General features: G+C 36.2%; 1 protein-coding gene across 3 annotated transcripts in view; it reads right to left on the minus strand.

The window, feature by feature from the left end:
• Positions 1-1,195: 1,195 nt before the first annotated feature.
• Positions 1,196-20,296, minus strand: part of AGPS (alkylglycerone phosphate synthase) — a 47,843-nt gene continuing 28,742 nt past the window's right edge. For 2 of the 3 annotated variants that reach the window (XM_071747245.1, XM_071747246.1), the window contains 11 exons: positions 20,182-20,290; positions 19,651-19,778; positions 17,236-17,287; positions 15,581-15,657; positions 13,639-13,751; positions 13,249-13,318; positions 12,434-12,495; positions 11,214-11,303; positions 10,758-10,857; positions 9,010-9,067; positions 1,196-1,494 (listed from right to left, as the gene is read on the minus strand). In XM_071747245.1, coding sequence (XP_071603346.1) covers positions 1,373-1,494; positions 9,010-9,067; positions 10,758-10,857; positions 11,214-11,303; positions 12,434-12,495; positions 13,249-13,318; positions 13,639-13,751; positions 15,581-15,657; positions 17,236-17,287; positions 19,651-19,778; positions 20,182-20,290 — 981 coding nt within the window. In that variant the 3' untranslated portion in view covers positions 1,196-1,372. The remainder of the gene's footprint in view (positions 1,495-9,009; positions 9,068-10,757; positions 10,858-11,213; positions 11,304-12,433; positions 12,496-13,248; positions 13,319-13,638; positions 13,752-15,580; positions 15,658-17,235; positions 17,288-19,650; positions 19,779-20,181; positions 20,291-20,296) is intronic. The other variant, XM_071747247.1, reaches the window with a different exon arrangement.

The following is a 20,296-nucleotide window of genomic DNA, read 5'->3' on the forward strand; positions in this document are numbered from 1 at the left end:
ACAGTATTCTAGAATAGCTTAAAAATGAAACAAAAACAAAAAAAACACCCCAATTTTGATTTTCTCCTCATTAAGGTCATTACCAATAAAAAAGGTGTCCAAACTGACTACAGAGCTGTGAAACTGTTGGCTAGAGAGACGGTGTCCTCAAAGGATACTGTGTTTTTTCTATTGTATGCAATCATATATATTAATTATCAAAAATTTGTTAATTTCTTTAAGAAAAGAACCTGCTTAAAAATGGATCATGAATATTGACATAGTTTTACTGATTAAGTTTCAAGTTTCAATGTAAAAATGCCTACTCTCATACAATAGTGATAAAGAAAATATTTCATTTTCTTAAAGTTAAATGGACAATTAAAATAGTGGGTACTAGCGAAGTAAATGATTCATAAAGGCCATAGGAAACTGTACAAAACTAAAATGGGAAATCTCACTCTCAGGATGATATGTTATCCACTTAAGTGTTTTATTAAACTGTTGAGACTGTTTCAAAAGACAGTGCTGGGCAGTTTCATTTTTTCATAGCCAAAACTTTTTTTTTTTACTGAAAAAGATATTTTGCATATCTGCAAAACAAACAAAACAGGAGCAAAACCCATACACAGTAAGACTGAAATACAGATGAAGGCAAAATTTTGTTACAAACCTGTTTTAAACATACAGTGAGAAATGTCCATTGTACAAAACTTATTGACTGACCTATGATTAAATTAAGATGATCCCAGCAATGCAAATACAACTCAGAACAGCTCAATTGTTTAAGATTCTCCAGTAGTACCAGACTAGGAGACTACTGCATTTTTAAGAAGTAGTTTGACTTACATTGTCTCTTTTGATCAAAGCCTGCATTTGTACTTTAAATATTTACTCTTTCCTGCTAAATCTTTCAGAGCATAGTGAAGTACTCCTTGGTGTTCTCTCATCTATCTCCCAGCAGCTTTCCTTTAGAAAGAGACTGGGTTGAGCAGCTGCTTCTGTAGGAAAACAGTCAGTCTTTGTTGTCCTTGCAGGGGATGCTTTTAATAAGAATCATCCAGCAGTATCCAGCACTGAAAATACTGTCAACTGTGTCGCCTACCCAAACCTGGAAACCCAAATTTGCATTTCCTGGTTGGTAACACTTTTGTAACCCACTCTGTGCCCAGTGGGTTACGAGTTGTAGAGCACTGTAAGTAAAAATCCATAAACCTTGACAGTGATGCTTACACTTTATTGGGGAAAGGGGGAAGAGGGTGGCAAAAATCAAAGTTACTGGGTTTTAAAGTTTAGTCTATGTTATATTTGATTACTGGGATATCAATACAATGAAAGTGGAGGAACTTCAACAGTAATTTTGAAGTTTTAGTACATCATGTTGTGCAGGGTTTTATAAAAGATTTTTGTTTCCAAAGATATTATTAGGGTCCACATATTCTTTAACAGATCTCAGCATTCCCAGGCCAACATCAGAGATGCTCTCCTTCATCCAGTGCTTCCGCAATTTCCCTACTGAAAAAACAAAAACAAAGTGTTTCAATATATGGCAGTATTCTAGGAGCCAATCAATCTTGTGACCATGAATGAATAAACACTGTGTGATAAATGCTTTTATTCAAAAATGAGAAATGGTTTGCTTTATTTGATTTATTGAGCCCACCAGACTATCAAGCTCATTAAGCTCAGCACAGTCCCAAAGGAAGACTCTGTTCCACACTGGCTACTTTCTTTAGAAACAATGAAATTTAGATGAAGCTTAGGCAGAAATCCCATGCTCTGTTAAAATACAGAATAGGTAGTAAGTTTAAAATCCAAGCTCATTTTAAGTAGGAAACTGATGAGGAGCTTATTAAGAAGCAGAAACTCACAACTCTTCCTTGCTTTAAAGAGAAAACAACGCAATAATCAAAATACAGTATTTGTTTAAACAGTAAAAAATGTGTTTAAGGGAATGGCTTTAAGCTGGGTTTTAAATTAAAAAAAATACTTATTTAAAAAAAAAATTTACAAGGGCTGGTAATTGCTCATATCATTATACAAGAGCTTAGTTTCCCTTGTAATAATGGGCATACAAAATGTACATCAAATATAAAGTAAAACTGAAACACCGGGCATTTAAGAAAGTTTCACAATAGTCCTGTTAAATGGCCAAGTGTTCACATTCTAATTAACCAAGTCATCAACTCTGATTTAACAGATCATTCAAAATAAAAGACATTTTTTCGTTAAACATATTGTAACATTTAACTTGTCAGTCTGAAATACAATCCATTTGTCAGTATGATGCAATATAGTAAAGGTTTGAGAGACAGCTGCTTTAAGAGTATCTGAAGCAAAATTCAAGCCATCTTTTGTGCCCTGTTCTCAGGGCAACCATCAAACTGTCATCACAATAATGAATTACAGGGACACCTCTGGAGAACAGAATATATTTGTTTATACCTTAAGGAATACAAGCTAGTCACAATGCCAACTGAAAAACCAAATAATGTAAGAAAGAATGAAATTTGCAGTTTTTTAGAAAACAACTATTAGCAGCATGCATTTCAAGAGCAAAGATCATAACCGAAGAACAAAAGAATTTGTCATGTGGTAGGATCTGTATTTTGCAGCCTAGCTGATGAAAAAAAAAAATCCATCTGTAAATATACCAACACTACAATTTGACTGCCTGAGCACATTGATGCAGTTATGTTTAACCAGGGAAAACTTTACTACTACTACTACAAAAAAAAAAAAAATTTATCATGGCTGTGGCTTGACCATCACCTCAAGTCACTCACACTGGCTCTTACACAAGCAGCAGCAGAACAGTCATTACCATTCTCAACTGTTATCTGTAATATAGTTTCAGTGAATGTGTCCTGTGGTTATGGATGTAATTGTCCTGAAAAGACTGCAAACAACTGCTCCAACAAGATGGAGCACATTAGAATCACAGTGGGATGCCCAACAGCTAGCGTGCCTGCCTCTTTTACACCTCCAGTAATAATGCAATTCCACACGGAACTGAACCACTGTCTGAGCAGCACCAAACAGTCGTTGCATATTTAATGAAGTCGCTCACCAAGTGCCGGAAAACAGAAGGTGCTTGGAGTGCATCATTAGTTCTGTCAAAGTGATAATTTACACATCTATCTTGTCAAATTTTCTATGGTTTATACTTTTGCAATAATAAATCTAACATACATTTGATTAGTGAACTGGAAAGAAAAAAGCTGTACTACAGTTACCAGCAGTCCTTCACAAACATGTTCAGTGAAAAGATTTTAACCCCTTGCTAACAGTAGCTTGAACCCCTGCTCCTACTGTTCACATCATGGATTTTTCAGCTACTTGAATCCCATCTTGGAATAAATAAGCACTGAAGCAATCCTGGTCTTAGAATTCTAATATGGTCTATCTGACTCCAGGGAAAACAGACTCACTGAAGGAAAGCCTTTGTGCAAATGAGAGCACCACACACAAAATCACAGAATTTCCTTGTCTGGAAAAGACCTACAAAATCACTGAGTCCAACCACTAACATAACAAGGCCTTAACTAAGCCTGTCCCTGTACTGTGTCTATACAACTTAAATAGTTCCAGGGATGGTGGCTTCACTACTGCCCTAGGCAGCTGGTCCTGATGTCTGAAGAGACATTAGAAAAGACTTGGAAAAACAATATTTGTATTTGGTTTACTTCAGTTTAGTGCTGCCCTGTAAGTAACTATGTTCCTCCTCCATAGGAAATCCAAATTAATTTCAAGGATGAGAAAGGATGAGAAGGAAGAAAAACACATAGTAGTAAAATGTGTTAACAGGAACGTAAAAATAATTCCCAGGGGCAAAGTTGCTTAACTAAGCCCAGTATACCTCTTCTCCATTAAAAAAACACCAAGATCAAAGTCATCTGATTCTATATGCTACATCATAACAGTACTAATAAGATTCTCAAATGAGCTTAACATGGTACAATCAATTCCTAGTAGCTTAACAAGTCAGTGCTTGTTTAGTAGTGACTCAGCTATACACACAAAACCTGTGTGGCTCGAAATGGAAACTAATACAGCTCTTTCTTGCATTTCCTTCCTCCTGAAGACACAACCTTGCATCATAATTATGCAAGATGATGTGTGACAGAATCAGTTTTCAAGTCACAAGTGCCCTGTTCCTGCGGTGTGCTGAGCAGTCTAATGCCTTAAAACATTCAGTGCTGGGAAGCTTGAAATCAAATCTGAAGCTCAGTCTATTAGAGTACAAACATACTGGTGTTACTCAGGAGTACTTCACACACAGTAATTCAGGCCAGACTGCCAAGAATCTTGTCCAGTAGCAACAAAGACAGTCCAAAATCGATTTTATTTTTTCAGTAATTTCAAATTCTATCATCACTATAGTCCATGTAGGAGAGAAAAATGTGAGCAGGATAAGTAACTTTTTCCCAGTTCTGATATATGCTGGTTCAGCCCTTAGCTAGATCCACTAGAAAAGTTGTTCATGCTTTCAGTGCCCTTTTAATCTGTTAGGAAAGAAAATACAGGTAGCAACTGGCTTTCTCCTTTTTGGAACACGAAGCACTCCAGGACAATGAACAGTCTTGTATGGAAAATTTTAGTGTCACTGTTGGATCCTAGGAACACCCATGCAGAACACATTTATAGCAGTGTGGTTCCAATGGGCACAGGCTCCAGTGGCACTGCACATGGCCCTAGACTTTCTCTGCTCCAGCCTTTTCAACTTAAAGAGGCATTTATTGCAGAATAGCTCTGCAAAAGAAGCAACAGTAATGGGTCAGAAAAGGGGTGGGGCTCTTCTGGCTGTTGTGTGCTCTTCCTAAGTCTGTCTGTCTTTAAGGAAAACATCTCTCCACTCTTAGAAATTGCTTAATAGGTTATTACTCTTCCAGAGACAAGGCAGCAATACTGACAAAGGTCAGTGCATTAAGCTAATACTATGGTAGAACTGGAGTATATTGCAGTGTACCTGAAGTCTACTACGTAATTAACACCATCACACCTGGCACATTATCACTTGATTATTTAAACAACATAAGTACTTTCAAGTGCACTGTTGCTTAATGAGAACCTCCTTCACATTTATTTGGAGGAAAAGACCATAAAGATGACTGTTCTATTAACACTTTCAACAGACCAAGGAGGAAGATACAACTGCATTGTTATATTACTTCACATAAGGTTAAACTATGATATTTGTCAGATACAGACTAAAGTCCTCATTCAAAATTAGAGTTTGCTCTACTGATTAAAGTATGATCAGTCTCCAGTGCTCAACTAAGAAGTAAGATGATGCTTTTCCTGTGCAAAGGAGAAAAGAATATGTTCAACACTCCTCATAATAATTGCAGATTTTGTAGTTTGTGTGGTTTAATTACTGCAATGTATAGTTTAAGCTACAGACACTTAATGCAGACAAAGGATTGCAATGAATTACAATGAGAAACGTGCAACTGAACCCAAACAGGGTGTGGGGGTTTTCTTCGGTTTGTGTAGGTTTTTTTGTTTTGTGTGGTTTTTTTGTTGGTTTTTTTTTTTTTGGGGGGGAGGGGGTGTTTTGTTTGGAGTTTTTTTTAGATTTTCTAAATAAATCTGCCAATAAAATTGATACTATACTTAAGCCTGTGGATGCTGGGCTACGTTAACCTTTATTCTAGTCCATTTGTCTAGAATGTGGAAGAAAATTAGTCCTATTAAGGTGTCTAAATGCAAGTATTTTCCTCAAACCCACAATCTAATAATTGTTTCCTTAAGTAACAAGTTTTTAACACAAGAACACTTCTTGCAAGCAAAACTGTCATTAATTATACTGTTCCTTAGTTTTATATAGGTGTAAGAAAAATCATTTACCTAAACTTAAATTTGAATGTACATGAAATTTTAATTTCTAATGATGCTTTTTAAATGCTAAGTTTCTAGAAGTTAAGTCTAGCAACCCTTGCTTACACAACTGAAATCTAAAGATATTCACTGGCCAAAAAAGCAGAAGAATCAAAGCTGTTTGAAGATGTGCACTATCACCTTTGAAGACTAGGACATAGTTGAGGCAGGGTGAAAACCACAATCAAGACTGTATAATTTCATTAAAGAAATACCTAATTCCTGAATACCTCTCAAACTTTTACTATGTCACAAATTAGTTAGAAGGGACAAAGAAGACATATGAAACCACTTCAACATCACACATTTAGAACAACTTTAAAACAGCTAAGAAGCTTCTCTGCAGTTTGGTCACAACAAATTTAGTGTGAAATTGACCTACCACATGTAGACAAGACTGCCACATTCTTACAAAAAAAATTTAAGAAAAAACCCAACTAAAACCCCCACCTGCTCTATAATGATCAATTTCTGGTGCCAGTTTCCCACAGTATAAGAAGTTCCTATCTAATCAGCTATGTATGCTGGGAGAATTTTTAGAGCAACACACATGCCTGATTCTTCCTAAACATAAATTCATTACATAATCCAGAAACATTAACAATACTAATATTAAAGTAGGAAAACCATTCCTGATGCTTACCAATTAGATTTAAATATTTGAAATTCAAGAGCAAGGAGGACTTCAAAAAATAAAATTTGATTAAAAGGACAAATTCATTTTAGTCGTAGTGTCGGAGAAATTATACCCAGATTTATAAAAAAATTCCAACATTTTGCCTCGCAATTATAAGTGATTGTTATATTGAAGGGATAAATTCAATACATAGATGAATATGGCTTTTCTACAGCTTATATTCATGAGATGTTTGCTGTATAAGGCTGGTATTGATACATTTCTCCAGCTTCTTTGTTGGAATGTTGCTGATTTTAGATATGACAAGGTGTTGATCTTGTATAATCCATTAGCAAATAATAGCTGTGCTTCTTACAGGTTTTAAGTCTCAAGAGTTATTGCAGGGTGTGAGGGGAGAAAACCTCCTCACAGTATTGCTACCATTAGTGAGTTTTGCCTAAAGGTTACAGTCTTTTTCATTAGTCTGGAGGGAGGGTAGAAGAGATACTGAGATTAAAATAAGATCCAAAGTAAAGTTTGACTGAAATTACTCTTACTAAAATTAAAAGTATCATGATTTCAGTTCTCACTGTAAAATGCAGCTATGTGTCTACTTGCAGTTAGTACTTCCCCAGATGTTAGGTAATTTAAAGCTTTATACATCTCAAACTATCATACATGACTTCTTCACTCAAGAAGTGTATGAAGATTGACATAAGCAGGCTTTGTATTTCCTATAGCCTCAAGTCCCAGACTGCATCTGTTTTCTTTGATACACAAAGCCAGAGTTAAAATAGCTCCATTTATCACAGCATGATTGTAGGCCAACAAACCAGTCTGTCTGTTTCCAGATAGTGAAAACAACTGTTATTAATCACAATTACAAGACAAATACTAAAAGAAATTGCACCAGTATTTTCCTTTACTCCATACAATAGACCAGTCTTAGCAGCATTAAGAGTGACAAGGCCTGAAGGTCAGTAACCAGAACTCATACTATTAGGGTAATTCTCAGTGGCACATCTACTAATCACTGGAAGAAATGGATCTTGAATGTCACACAAACTCGCACACAAACATTCAAAGCAGAAAATACCAGTGTAGGAGGCAGTCCTGCCTACAGCAGAAGCATAACTAGTCTAATAGAAACAGTTTTCCATATCTTTGCAGCCAAAGTTCAAGCTTGCAAAGGGTCTGAAAATGCTTTTTTTCTAGCTCAACATATGCTGTAAGCAAGGTTTCATACGGGGAGGGCAAATGCATCCAAACATGTGACAAGCTCCAGCTGCACACAAGTTAATGGATAAAGTACAAGTCACAGTAAAATACAGCTGCCACAGCAGGGGAGAGCACAGTAGTACATCAAGCAGATAATTTCCCATCCTATTGACTAGTCCACTATACCACCATATTAAAGATTTAATCAGAGGATAATAAAGCATATGAAACAAAAAATACTGAAATCGCTTCCACTCGTGTTATCATCATCTGCATATCTTTCCAGATTCTGACATTGCTAAAAGCAGAGTCTACACCAGTTTCTACCACAAAACTAGATGCCTGAAACTTTTAGCTAGAGCTGTTTTCAATTCCAGATCAGCATGTTTCAAAGCAGTTTCTGCCCTTAAGTTTCCCCCATACCAAGCTTTTAGAATTACAGAATTATCTAGTTTAAAAACATTAGTCTTCTTTCTCTTTGCTCTTATTTTTGTGGACAGACAACACTCCAAGAAAGTAGAAAATAAATGTGCTGAATTTGGGTAGCTCGCTTCTTTAAATGAAACTGACTTCTCAAGTCTTCCTGAAATCTGAGATTTACAGCATTGCATTATAGGATACAAGCAACCAAATCAGGGTATTTGAATATGTGGGAAGAGTATATGTAAAGCATCAGGTACATGAAGAATCACTTGTACATGACATTAAATACTAAAGCATAAAACAGCTTGTAAAGAGGCTAATAACACAGGACAAGTAATCCCCAAACTGAGAGAAAATTGAATAAGCAGAAGTTAGCAGACAGCAAGCCAGTAATACCAATACTTAATAAATCAATTATGCAAGGAACAGGAAATTGCAGCACAGGCCAGTTTAAAATGTCTGGCTCTTTTATGCAGCTACTTTCACAAAGTGCTCTGAAATTATGGCTAACAACATTCACTGAGCCAAAAGAGACACTAAACTGTCTTAAAACTGTGAAACTCTCTTTTAAGATCTTTAACTGAACATACCACTGCACAAGGTTCAGTAGAATTTGCTTAAGACAAACGGATCAATTACATTTTCAAGTTCTCAAACTGTACACTTCCTATCAAGGGTTTGAAGCTGATGGTCATAAACAAAGCACATGGTGACTCGAGTGACTTGATGCCAAGCAAACCAGACCTAGGGACACTTTCTCTGAAAGTCTAGCAAACAGGTAAGAAGTTTTTAGTTTATTATCAAAGTTTATTATTAGCTCTTTCATATACACATGAATATTTAGCATTATAAAATCAAATATTTAGCATTATCAAAAAGACCAGGAACATTACCTCCGTGGTGATGTGACAGACTTCCTCCATTGGCAAGTATTTCTTCTCTAGCAGCCCTCTAAATTGGAAAGATTTATTCATCAGCAAATGCACATATGTTTGCTTTTATTGAAATGCTTGCCATCATACTCATTTCATACAGGTGTATGAAAAGTTTCATAAGTAAGGATACACAATACAGGTAAATATTTTCTTTAAGTCTGCAGAGGCACCTAAGTGGAAATCTTCCAAATAAACATTAAAACCGATACACTTTAAATGACATCTCTAACATATCATTATTCCAGAATGGAATATTCAGAATAATTTCCTCCTTGCCAAAACTAATATATTCTAGCCTTTGGGATGCTCATCTGGAAGATGGTTAAGTGCCTACTGAAAAGGCATTATAAACAAGTCTGAAAATAACCTCCCCAGAGTGATTAAAGATTCAGACCAAATTTTAGACTCAGATCTCTGACATTCTAGTTGAGAAACTGAGGTACTTTACATGTGGCAATTCTTTCATGGGTGAAGTTCGTGGCAGAAAATTTAGATTTTTTTTTTTTCATCTTAATAAATATTTGAACACTTTCAAGCTCTAGAATCTTCTTTCCCATCTAACTCTGATTATGAACAGTTAGCTTAGAAGGCTGTAATAAAGAACTTTAAGCGCAAGCACTAGAAGTTTTTTCAAAAAAGTGTACCTTTTTAGGAATAATGTTTATTACCATACCTATACAATTAGAAAATTTTTCAGTCTGCCACAGAATGCTTATAACTTGGTTGGCAAACTCACTTTGTTAGGTTAAGCTTAGTCACCTACAACAGAACACATGCATCCAGGTGATCACATGGCTGATTTCAACAAACAGTAGTATCTAAGTATTAAGTTTTATTTAAAAAGCACTCAAATATTACATTCTCCAGTGCCCTGGATTCAACAGCACAGAAGCCTCAGAATTTATAGATAAATCTTTGCATCTGCTTGTCAAGGTAAAAAGAAATTTCTTAGCATGAAAATAATGATATCCTAGTTGCAAACACAGACTGTTTTTTCATAGTCCTACTAGCAATTTTCTAGGGCTTAAGGTTTAGCATATGAATCAAATGGTAGGATATGAAGAGCAGTTTGTCTTTAGGCCTCCTATGTCAAGTTAACATGGATCTGAGTTTCCCTTAACATGGTAATAGTGTTTCAAAGTATTAAAGCAGAGCTACTCCTGAGCTTTTGGTAAATGTCAGAGCGGTTTACAAATGATCTGACACAGTAGACTTAGACCAGCACTTACCTACACCTAAACAGAACAAAACAGGGCAGTTAATTCTCTGGAACAGGATAGAGATACACTGGGTCACCATTCCCTACACATTCCCTACTTAATAAAGTATCTTCTTAAGATTTTTAACAATTTTTTTTCAAGTTTTACCTGTATTTCCAGGACAACTTGAGTACTACGTGAAAGAAGCAGCTTTGCAAAAAGTGGAGCTATGGAAACCCATTGATTTGGGTTTTGTGGTTGATAGCTTATCAACCAAAAACCAAAACTCAGTTTGAGCCTTCCTGTACTGTAGTTGTGTTTATCAAGGTCTACAATGGTCACCTTCCTTTGTGGTGCACACCCTTCTCTAGTTACTAAGGATCAAAGTTTATGAACAGACTTTTGAGCTCTTTACTGCAAAATTCAGTTAGCTTAGCCAATGAGTTCAGTATATACTATTGAAGCAGCAGCTTCTCCCTGTCCCCCTGAACTATTTATTGTTCTTACCTCAATTTGTTCATAGACATGAATAGGATCACTAATTCCTCTGTAGTTAAAGGCAAAGTAGAAGTATACACATGCACCTGCATCATAAGTCTGTGTCACCCTGTTGAAGAAAACTTCATTACAAACAAAGCTTTATGATAGTAAGCTACCTATTATGTGACATTACACAATTCATAAAGTTCTTATTCAAAAAGGTAACTTCTTAAAAAAAGCTTATCCGTTTTTGCTCATGCAGTATGCACTCAATGCCAGACTAATCAAGTGCTACTGATCCCTTTCATTGGTCACTCTTACATGTAATGCACTTGCAGGTTGAAGAGGAAAGTCAGCATTACTAGTGTTTGTAGTATCATTAATAAATGCATTTCACCTACTAGCTAGCAAGTTTAATGACCTCTACCTTAGTTCTCTTACTAGTCACACGTTCAAGAAAAGTTAAGTGGTTACATGGCTTACCTGCAGGTGGAAAGAGGAGCAAACTGAACACCCCTTTCTTTGCATTCTCTTACTATCCTTTCTTTTACATTCCTACAGAGGTCCAAAACCCTGTAACAGAAACCACATTAAAATATAATATTTTAGTATACATTTTATAAAACTTACTAAAACACAAGTTCAGCTTTGGTAAACTTTTACAAAAAGTATAATCAAATAAAACAGAACACTGCCTTCTAGCACCAGTTTTAAACAGCTTAGATTTTATTCTAAAATTAAAATAGTCCTTATCTCAAGATTTCACTAGCATTGCTTGTTCTGTACTTCTGATGAATAGCAGGTAATGAAAGCTGTTTACCATAACAATTAGGAGTGAAAAGGGTTCAAAAAATGGAAGTTAGCCAGTTCTGAAAAATCTTTACTTATTTTCTCAGCTAAACAGCCTTGAATTTTTTGGCCAAGTGGTTGATAATTTCAAAGTAGAGAGCTTGAGAACTCTAGTGTATACACTGCTAATACCACAACTTTGGTACATTGCAATGGCAAAACTGAAGATGCTCCAGCTGTGCATTAGTTTACAAGCTTGAAATATTACAGTTCTAATATGGCAACAAGCTATTAAGCCTTTTCATAAGGTTTTGCTTTTATTATTTTCCTTCCACTTCGCACACTTTCTACTTTGTACTAAATACTGCAAAGCTCTCATTCAAAACACTTTATATCCTGCATAAATGTGTTTATGGTTTACCAAAGGTACAGGAACCTCTAAACTGATTTCATAGATACTTTTGAGGTCAAGTGTTTTTCAGCTGTTCCTAAAATACAAAATAAACTTAGGAAAAAGATTTATCTTAGGCAAAAATTGTATTCTTTCAGTTATTTTCCTTTTCTTGCATTACTGAGAAAAGAAAATATTTCATCTTTTTTTTTTAATCTTCACTGCCAATTTTTCTGTTTGAGGCACACTGCTGATCCCACACGTCTGCCCCTCACACAATACAGTTAATGTCACCATTGTTCCTAAATCAGGCAATTTCAAATACTGAATGCTTGCTTACATTGCACTTACAAAATCCTGACATGTAATTCACTAGCAAGGACACACAAGTACCAGACTTGAGACACATCAGGGAGCCTCCAATACACATAAGGCCTAAATTAAATTGTTTCCCCATAAACAAGCATGAGTTTGGAGTCATTTTAATGAAATCAAGCAATTCTGACAAATAAACATGGTTTACCTATCCCAAGGAACAGATGTCTCAAATGATTCTCCTATTACATAGTAATCCAGGCCCAGGTCCTAATAAATAAAGAAAATTTTCAGTAACATCCAGCACCAACATCTGGGATTCCAGTGTATTACACAGCTAACAACTGAGCAACTATAGTTCAATTGTGAGAAAAACAAAGTCTATTTAGGAAAAACACCCATCTGACCCAGTGACTTTAGACATTCTTCCTGCTACAACCGCATGAAATAAAGGCAACATGGACAAAGTAATTTGTTCATGACTATAAAAGCTAAATAAAACCTAGCACTCAGGAGGTGCATACTAATCTGAAAAAAAAAAAAATCTCACTTAAACAATAAGACTAAAATTTGTAAGAACAGTTGCAGCAGTTCAGACTAAAGGTTCATTTGTTCTGGAATTTTGATTCAAACCACAGCCATAAGCAGATGTCCAAAGAAGAGGAAGAGTAGACTGAACACATGAGTACTTCAAATACTCTCCCAACCTTTTACCTGTACATTTATAAGTCTGATCATGTTTATTTAGCTAATGCATTTTTCAATATAATTTTCTCTACCCTTTATCAGAAACTATTTTCTTAACAAGTTCATAAATGAATGCTTTTCCAGTGTTTTGCAGATGAATTTCCAAGAGTAAACAGGCGTCAGAAATGGGAGATATCTCAAGCTTTATCCAGAGGTTGTGTGTCATCCAAGGCAACTCGCATTTAAATTTCAGAGAAAGGATCTTCAAAAAGGCATCACTCTGCTTTGTTATATTAATTAAAAGAATTTTCAGTAGGCAGACAAAAGGTGACCTACCCGAAGGTAAGCAATGACAAATGTCAGCATATATCCCCTCTGTCCATTATCTTCTCCTGCTGCCAAGCCACTGCAATTAACAAGAATTTAATTAACTTTCCATGAAAGTAGACATTGGTTTCAAAAAAGAAATTTAAAAATACTTTATCAAACATTTGTGCAAGTTTAGTTTTTTTGGTTTTTTTTTTTCCATAAAGTTATCCTATTCAGGGTTACCACAACCCATATTATCAAAAGGAACATCCAGCAGCTAAATTACTGTTGCCACTTCAAACTAGCAAATTGAGAATGTATCTATACAGTAACTGCTATAAAATATGGTAATCTTATTTTTTTTCCCAGACAGTTAACTCCCAGCTTTACATGAAAAGAGTTCCTTGAAAAGCATACCCAAACTTGGTGGCGATATCATAGACTTGCTTTTCATGCTGAAGAACCTTCTCTCTGTCACCCTCAAAGAGCAAGGTAGCTACACACAGTAAGTTGGGATCAAATCCTTTAAACTGCAAAGAGATAAAAATTATTATGTCATAGACTACATGGTAGAATACAAGCAACAAGATTTTCAAATATACAGCATGCCCTCTGGTTAAAATGTGTTGTTGCAACTAAGAGGAAAGATATGGGAGAAACGCAGCTCTATGAATAGATAAGGGATTCCAATTCATCCTTTATGCAGAACAGCTATGCTGTAAAAAAATATGGTTGTTATTCTTTTAATTATTCTCTTAATTGAACAGATTAACTGTACTAGAAGTTAACCAGAAGTACCACAACAGTCCAAAAAGACCCAACCCAACAAAACAGCAAGGAGGCCAAGCACCTCAGGATGTCTCCATCCTCCAGCTAATGAACTCAAACCTGTAGGATTCTTGGTCAGAGACATCCAAATTAGTATTTCTGAAAATTATATTGAATCCTGACACCTTGAAAAAAACCCATCATGAAAACTACTGCAAAACAGAATATTCCCCCCAAGGAAAGGATCTGTTGTTATCCACTACTCCTACAAACAAACATGGCTAACAAATAGGAAGAAATACTCATATAATAGTTTCAGTTGGAAGGAATCATCTATTTCCAGCCTCCCTGCATAGGTAAGGACATATTGTTACTACAGTGATAAACTCCAAGCACAGGAATAAAGGTATATTAAAATTGCTGTCCCTTCCCTTCTATATGTCCTTCTATAATATAGAAATATTTGTACTTGATCTAGTATGAATCCTTTCATCTCTTCTGCCATCTTTTGGTGTAATGCTCAGGTAACATTCACTGTTCTGGATAAGGGGCATTAAAGGAACTAGCTACATTATGAACTTGTAGACAAACACTACCTACAGCATTTATTTATCAGTGAATGGTCTCAAAATGCATGAAAAAGTAAACTAAAAAGACTTTGTCCCTATTTTAAGTTGTATCAATTCATTCTTTTATTGAGTGGAGCAGTCTCATGTGTTCTGTATTCTGATTCCTCTGCTCCCCCAAGGAGCAATTCACAGATGAACTGTAAGATGGATTTGAGTATCTTGGTCTCAGTACCACCTGCAATATCAATCCACAGATCATTAAATTTACTCCTTTCTCCACTCTTACCTTTTGACCCTGCTGGGAACTTCTCTAAAATAGCAATTGCTCATATACACCAAGGGGCTGAGCTCTGACATGAAAGCTTCAGACTGGTCACCAACCTGGACTCTCTGCATCATTATTATATAGCGATTCTCTCATTTCCCCAGAAGTTTTTACTTCTGCAGAGCTGGAAGAATTGGAACTGGTATAGTTCCTTGGTGATAGGAAGTCCCAAGACACATGGGCATTTTCTGCTTCCATAGCACAAGAAAAAGCAGAAGAATCAGCACTAGTTACTGTCTTCAAGTAAGCCCATTCCTTGAAAATACTAGATATTATCAGATGGAAATTGAATGTTCTATCAGATATCTAACTCCAGGACGATGCAGTTTTTTTACATTTGAATACCCAGTTACCTAATTTAGAGGAAAAAAATCAGTAACAAGACAAACTACTTAATACAAAAACTGAGGTGAAAATTTAGCACCAGATGATCAAAAAGGGTAATAATTTGAATGAATTCCAGAAGGACAAAAAAGCAATTAAACTGGGCAATTCAAGACAAATATCTTGAGATTCTTCCAAATTCTAGTTCAGTGTAACAGTGAGGTAAATCATGCCTTGACAAAATATGGAAAGATACTGAAATGTTACCCTCTGTTATACTCAACCTCAACTGCACCAGAGGCAGTATCCAAAAAGTCTTGAATTTTGTGACCAGCATACAAACTTCCAAACAGTATTAAAGCCCAAAAGTTACCTTTGTGATGTAGAATTTTTTCAGTCCATCCAAAAATGATGTAAAAATGGAAGCAACTTGTGGTTTAAGAGCATGACCTTTGAAAAAAAGTGGAAAAAAGTACATTAAGGCAAACAGTACCCTTAAAATTCCTACTTCAACGGGGAAATTAAACATAGCTTGGTAGTTAAAGCTGCAAGAATCCCTTGGAGCACTTTGATTATCATCTTTAATGAGACTTCTCCCTACACATTTAGATGATGTTTTAGGAAGTGGTTTTTATTAAATTTTTTAACAGGCATACATACAACTGTGCACAAATATTTGACATAAGGCTGCCCTAATTTATATCTGCACAAGTATACAGCCCATGGAAAAATTTAAAAGAGCACTTAATTAGTTTTTATACTACAAAGCTAAGCGAAATCAGTGATCTTTTTTAAAAGCTACGCCAAAACCACTGAAACCAATGCCCAAATATGGTGCAAGTTAGGAATTAAGCAATTTCTTCCTTAAAGGTTGTGTCACTTGTGCAAAATTTCCTACATAAAGTTAGTAATTGCTTCCTTAATAACATATGGGGAACCAAAATTACCAGGATATATAAATGGTGTCTTGGAGTCTGTTAGATAAACATCTCTGCCTCGGGAATGGGTTTAATTGAGGTGAAAGTCTTTTACTCTTTGTTCCATTGTTTTTAGTCACAAGCAGCTTCTGAACTCCCATTACTGCTTCACTTTAACAGTCTTGCATCTGGTCTATATGCTGTGAGCCCAATTCATAAAAAAAGTTATGCACCATTTACATTATACTTCCTTTCTAAAATTCTTCAAAAGTATTTCCTCTTTAAAAAGCAAGAACTTAAACTGATTACTGCCCTTTCCTCTTCAGTTGAAAGGCTTCTCCCTGCAGATATGAACAAACAAGGAGTACACCTCCAAGCACACTTCAGTAAGCACACAAAAAAGTGCTAGATGACAAAAGGACATGACAATTCATTAAGCCACAATCTGTAAAAATTACTGGATTTATGCCTACCTTATAATTACTACAGAAAAATCTTTATTGACACACCTGAAACTATTTTTTGCGGGTAACTGTATAAGCTGCAACCTCAGATCAAAGCTGGAGAGTAGAACAACAATTTATTCAGTGTTGGGTTTAAAGCTTATAATTGGTCTAATTTCTTTCCAATTAAAAAGAAAGAAAAATACATTTGCCTTCTGTTGTACATATTTGAGAGAAGTAGTGTAACATAAGAGTGGCCAAATCAAGCACAGCAAGGATTGCTGGGCTCTTGGGTCCTGATTTCCTCAGTCTGAAAAAGCTTTATGTTCTCAATACCGTTGGCATTCAAGCCATTTGAAGTCAAGATTCATCACTGAGGCTTCTTAGCCTTCTTTGTGTCAGGTCCTGCATTTTGGTCACAACTCCAGGCAATGCTACAGGCTTGTGGAAGAGTGACTCTTTACTGAGTGTTGTACTTACACTGTTTTCCCAGAGATAGACAGACTTTTGTTTCTGGAAGTACACATTATGGCTGGAGTTTGAACTGCTGGTTCATTGCCTTCTTTGTCTAATTTCGAGCAAAAGAGTTACTGCTTAAACAGAACCAAGCTATTCAAACCAAACCCCCTGGAAAAGAAATATTTATCCAAGATGATCTACATACTTACCAAATTGAAACTGTGCATTGTCAACAAGACGAATTGATGCAGGAGCACATCTCTTGTGGGCAAAGATAGGGGAATGAGATGGAGGAAGAATAAAAAGAAAGGATCATGTACACAGTTCTGCTGAAATTCATGACAATCAGATTTTCATTGAAAAAGACCATACAAGAAAGCACACTGATGCCATGGACCTATGACCACCAATATCATTGATAAGGAGTGACTTGTTTTCACTTGACTAGCAACATCTGTTAGATATGTCTAGATATATTGCATTGAGAATTTTCAGTTTAACCTCATGGCAGCACAAAAAATGTCCAAGCTTCTGACCTTCAAGAATTAGTGCCTTGCTAAATTGCCATAATGGACTAAAGATATCATACTTGATTAGAGTATCCAACTTAGGCTGCTATGTAATCAAATATACACATACATTACAAATCCAGTGGAATGTCCAATTGTTGTGGGTTAACCTTGCCAGGCAGCTAAGCACTACAGAGCTGCTCGCTCACTCCTTCACAGTGGGACAGAAAAGGAAATCAGAAGGACAAATGTAAAAAAAAAAAAAAAAAAAACCAAAAAAACCACAACATCGGATGGCGTGAAGCCAATTGAATAAGCAAAATGGGGAAAAACAGAGTGATGCAAAAGCAATCTACTACTAACAGCCAACCAATATCCAGCCAGTCCCCAAGCAATAGGAACCCCTGGACAATTCACTCCTGTTTTATATCTGACCATGTTGTTATACAGTACACAATACCACTTCCCTCAGCTTGGGTCAGCTTTTTACTCTCAAACTGCTGGCTGGGGGGAGGGAAGTAAGAAACAGAGAAAGCCTTAACACTGTGTATTCACTTCTTGCTGATAGCTAAAACCCTGGTGTGTTAACACAGTTTTGGTCAAACGAACAAAACAGCTACTTTGAAGAAAATTGACTTCATCCCAGCCAGACTAAATACACTAATGCCCTGTCATCAGACTGCAATTAAAATCTGTATCTGGCTTCCAATTAGCTTCTGCACTGCATAGAAATCTAAAAGCCATTAAGAAACCTGCATTCAATTACACAAGCTCCTGCTCATACACATGCGTGCACTGTGTAATCTGTGATGGCCAGGACAAAGCCTGAATTTTAGGCTAGTCTTCATTTAATCACATACTCTCTAGCACTTGATTTGACACACCCTCCATCATATCATTAATGTATACTGGGTAACACAATAGAAAGAAAGAACATAAAGAAGTACTAAGACAGCTCACCAGACAGGTTGACATAAGAAGGTTGGATGAGTGGTTTTAACTTAGACTAATCCACCCACAACCTGCAAGTTTGTTATTCTTACATTAAAGTAGACCAATACAGACAAGAAATAGCTTTTCAGACAGTGATTACTAATTACAACCGATGTGAATAAAGGAATAAGTAATTCAGGCTCAAGTAAGCAGTGAAACAGCAGCAACAACAGAAGCTAAGAAATGGAGCAACACTAAGTGGCTAATAGTGCCTTATTTTCATCTTCTAAGCACATAGCTGCAGAAAAGACACCAGCTCCTTAATTGACTTAAAATGTTGATCAGTCATATGATTAAGCATTTCCAGTCTGCTTAGGTACCTTTAACAGAAAGAACAAACACGAGCAATAGAAGCATGACAGAAGAACTGTTAAGTGCTGCTGACTAGCATATACATGTCATTCACATACCAGTTTGAACATCTGGCTTGGAACATTAAGTCATTAATTTAGACCAATCACTGGAAAAAATGTAAAGCTATGTTTAGTTTGGCATTAATTAAAACATCTCTGAAATTACTTCCCCAATTCAGGGTATATTCCACCATTGACAGAAATTATTTGACAAATTTTGCACAGAGAAAAGAAAAGTTAGTCTAAGATCCTGAAGAAAGAGTAAGTGTAAAAGCCAGTGAAGATGTGCCTGGAAGCACAGCCTTGAGGAAAAGCATTACATAATTTGTAAATCCATGTCTGAGTTTTGCTACCTGAAACCATCTGACCATGCCATTGAGAAGGCTCTTATTATAAAGCACATTGCCACCTCAGAATATCCAGCTTGCCTAAACACACCACTGTGCTTCAGTGTTTCCTAAGTGTAAGCTATATCCTTCCACTGCATGACTTTTGTTCCTTTGTCACTTGAGCACCATAAATTCAGCTGCCTTTTACTTGTATGCTGTAACTTAATTCATTTAAATATTGGTTCCTTTTACATAGTTCTGAATTAAGCTGAGGATAAAGCTCTCCACTGAACAAGGTGCAAAGACAAATCTTCTGTGCCGAGAGATGCAAATAACTCCTACTAAAAGCCATCAAAAGGCACATCCACAATTTGACTCAGAACATCAACCAAATTCAGTGTGTATTCCTCAAGTGCTATCAGCATCCAGCTTTTCTTTACCTGCTTTGCCACTTCCCTTAAGCAGGCCACCCCTCGTTCAAAGTTGGGAAAGACCACAGAGCCATACTTCTGGTATTCAGGGACTGGGCGTATCTTTATTGTAACTTCAGTAACCACTCCAAGAGTTCCTTCAGGAAAAAAAAACCAGACTTTGTGAAGTGTTTCAAGATGCAGTACTTGCAAGTTATCCAGCTAAACAACTGTTTACCAGGATGCTACAAGTTAAAAATAAATCAAAAACCCCCAAAATTTAGTACTGCAGCAGTAGGTGATTTATTCTTGACTGTTCATGAGGTGAACTCCTAAATCATGATGTTTGTTCCTAGACTTGTAGGCTAACTCCACAGATCTGTTTTAATTGTTTAACTTCACGGATCCAATTAAGGCCTCAATTGTAGTAACACAAGAAGTCCATGCCTCCACAATGCCACACATTGACACAACTGGAAGCCACAGCATAAAAGATGCTCAAATCAAGACATCACAGAAACTGAATGAAGATGCAGTCATGTGAAATTACTGTATTTATACCTTCAGATCCCATAATGAAGTGATGGATATCAGGTCCTGTTGACATGCGAGGTACTTGACAGTTTTTTTCTACTATTCCTCTAGGAGTTACCATTTTTATATGAATCACCTGTTT

The sequence above is a fragment of the Heliangelus exortis genome, chromosome 6 (genome assembly GCF_036169615.1).
Source record: "Heliangelus exortis chromosome 6, bHelExo1.hap1, whole genome shotgun sequence".
NCBI classification, from domain to species: Eukaryota; Metazoa; Chordata; class Aves; order Apodiformes; family Trochilidae; genus Heliangelus; species Heliangelus exortis.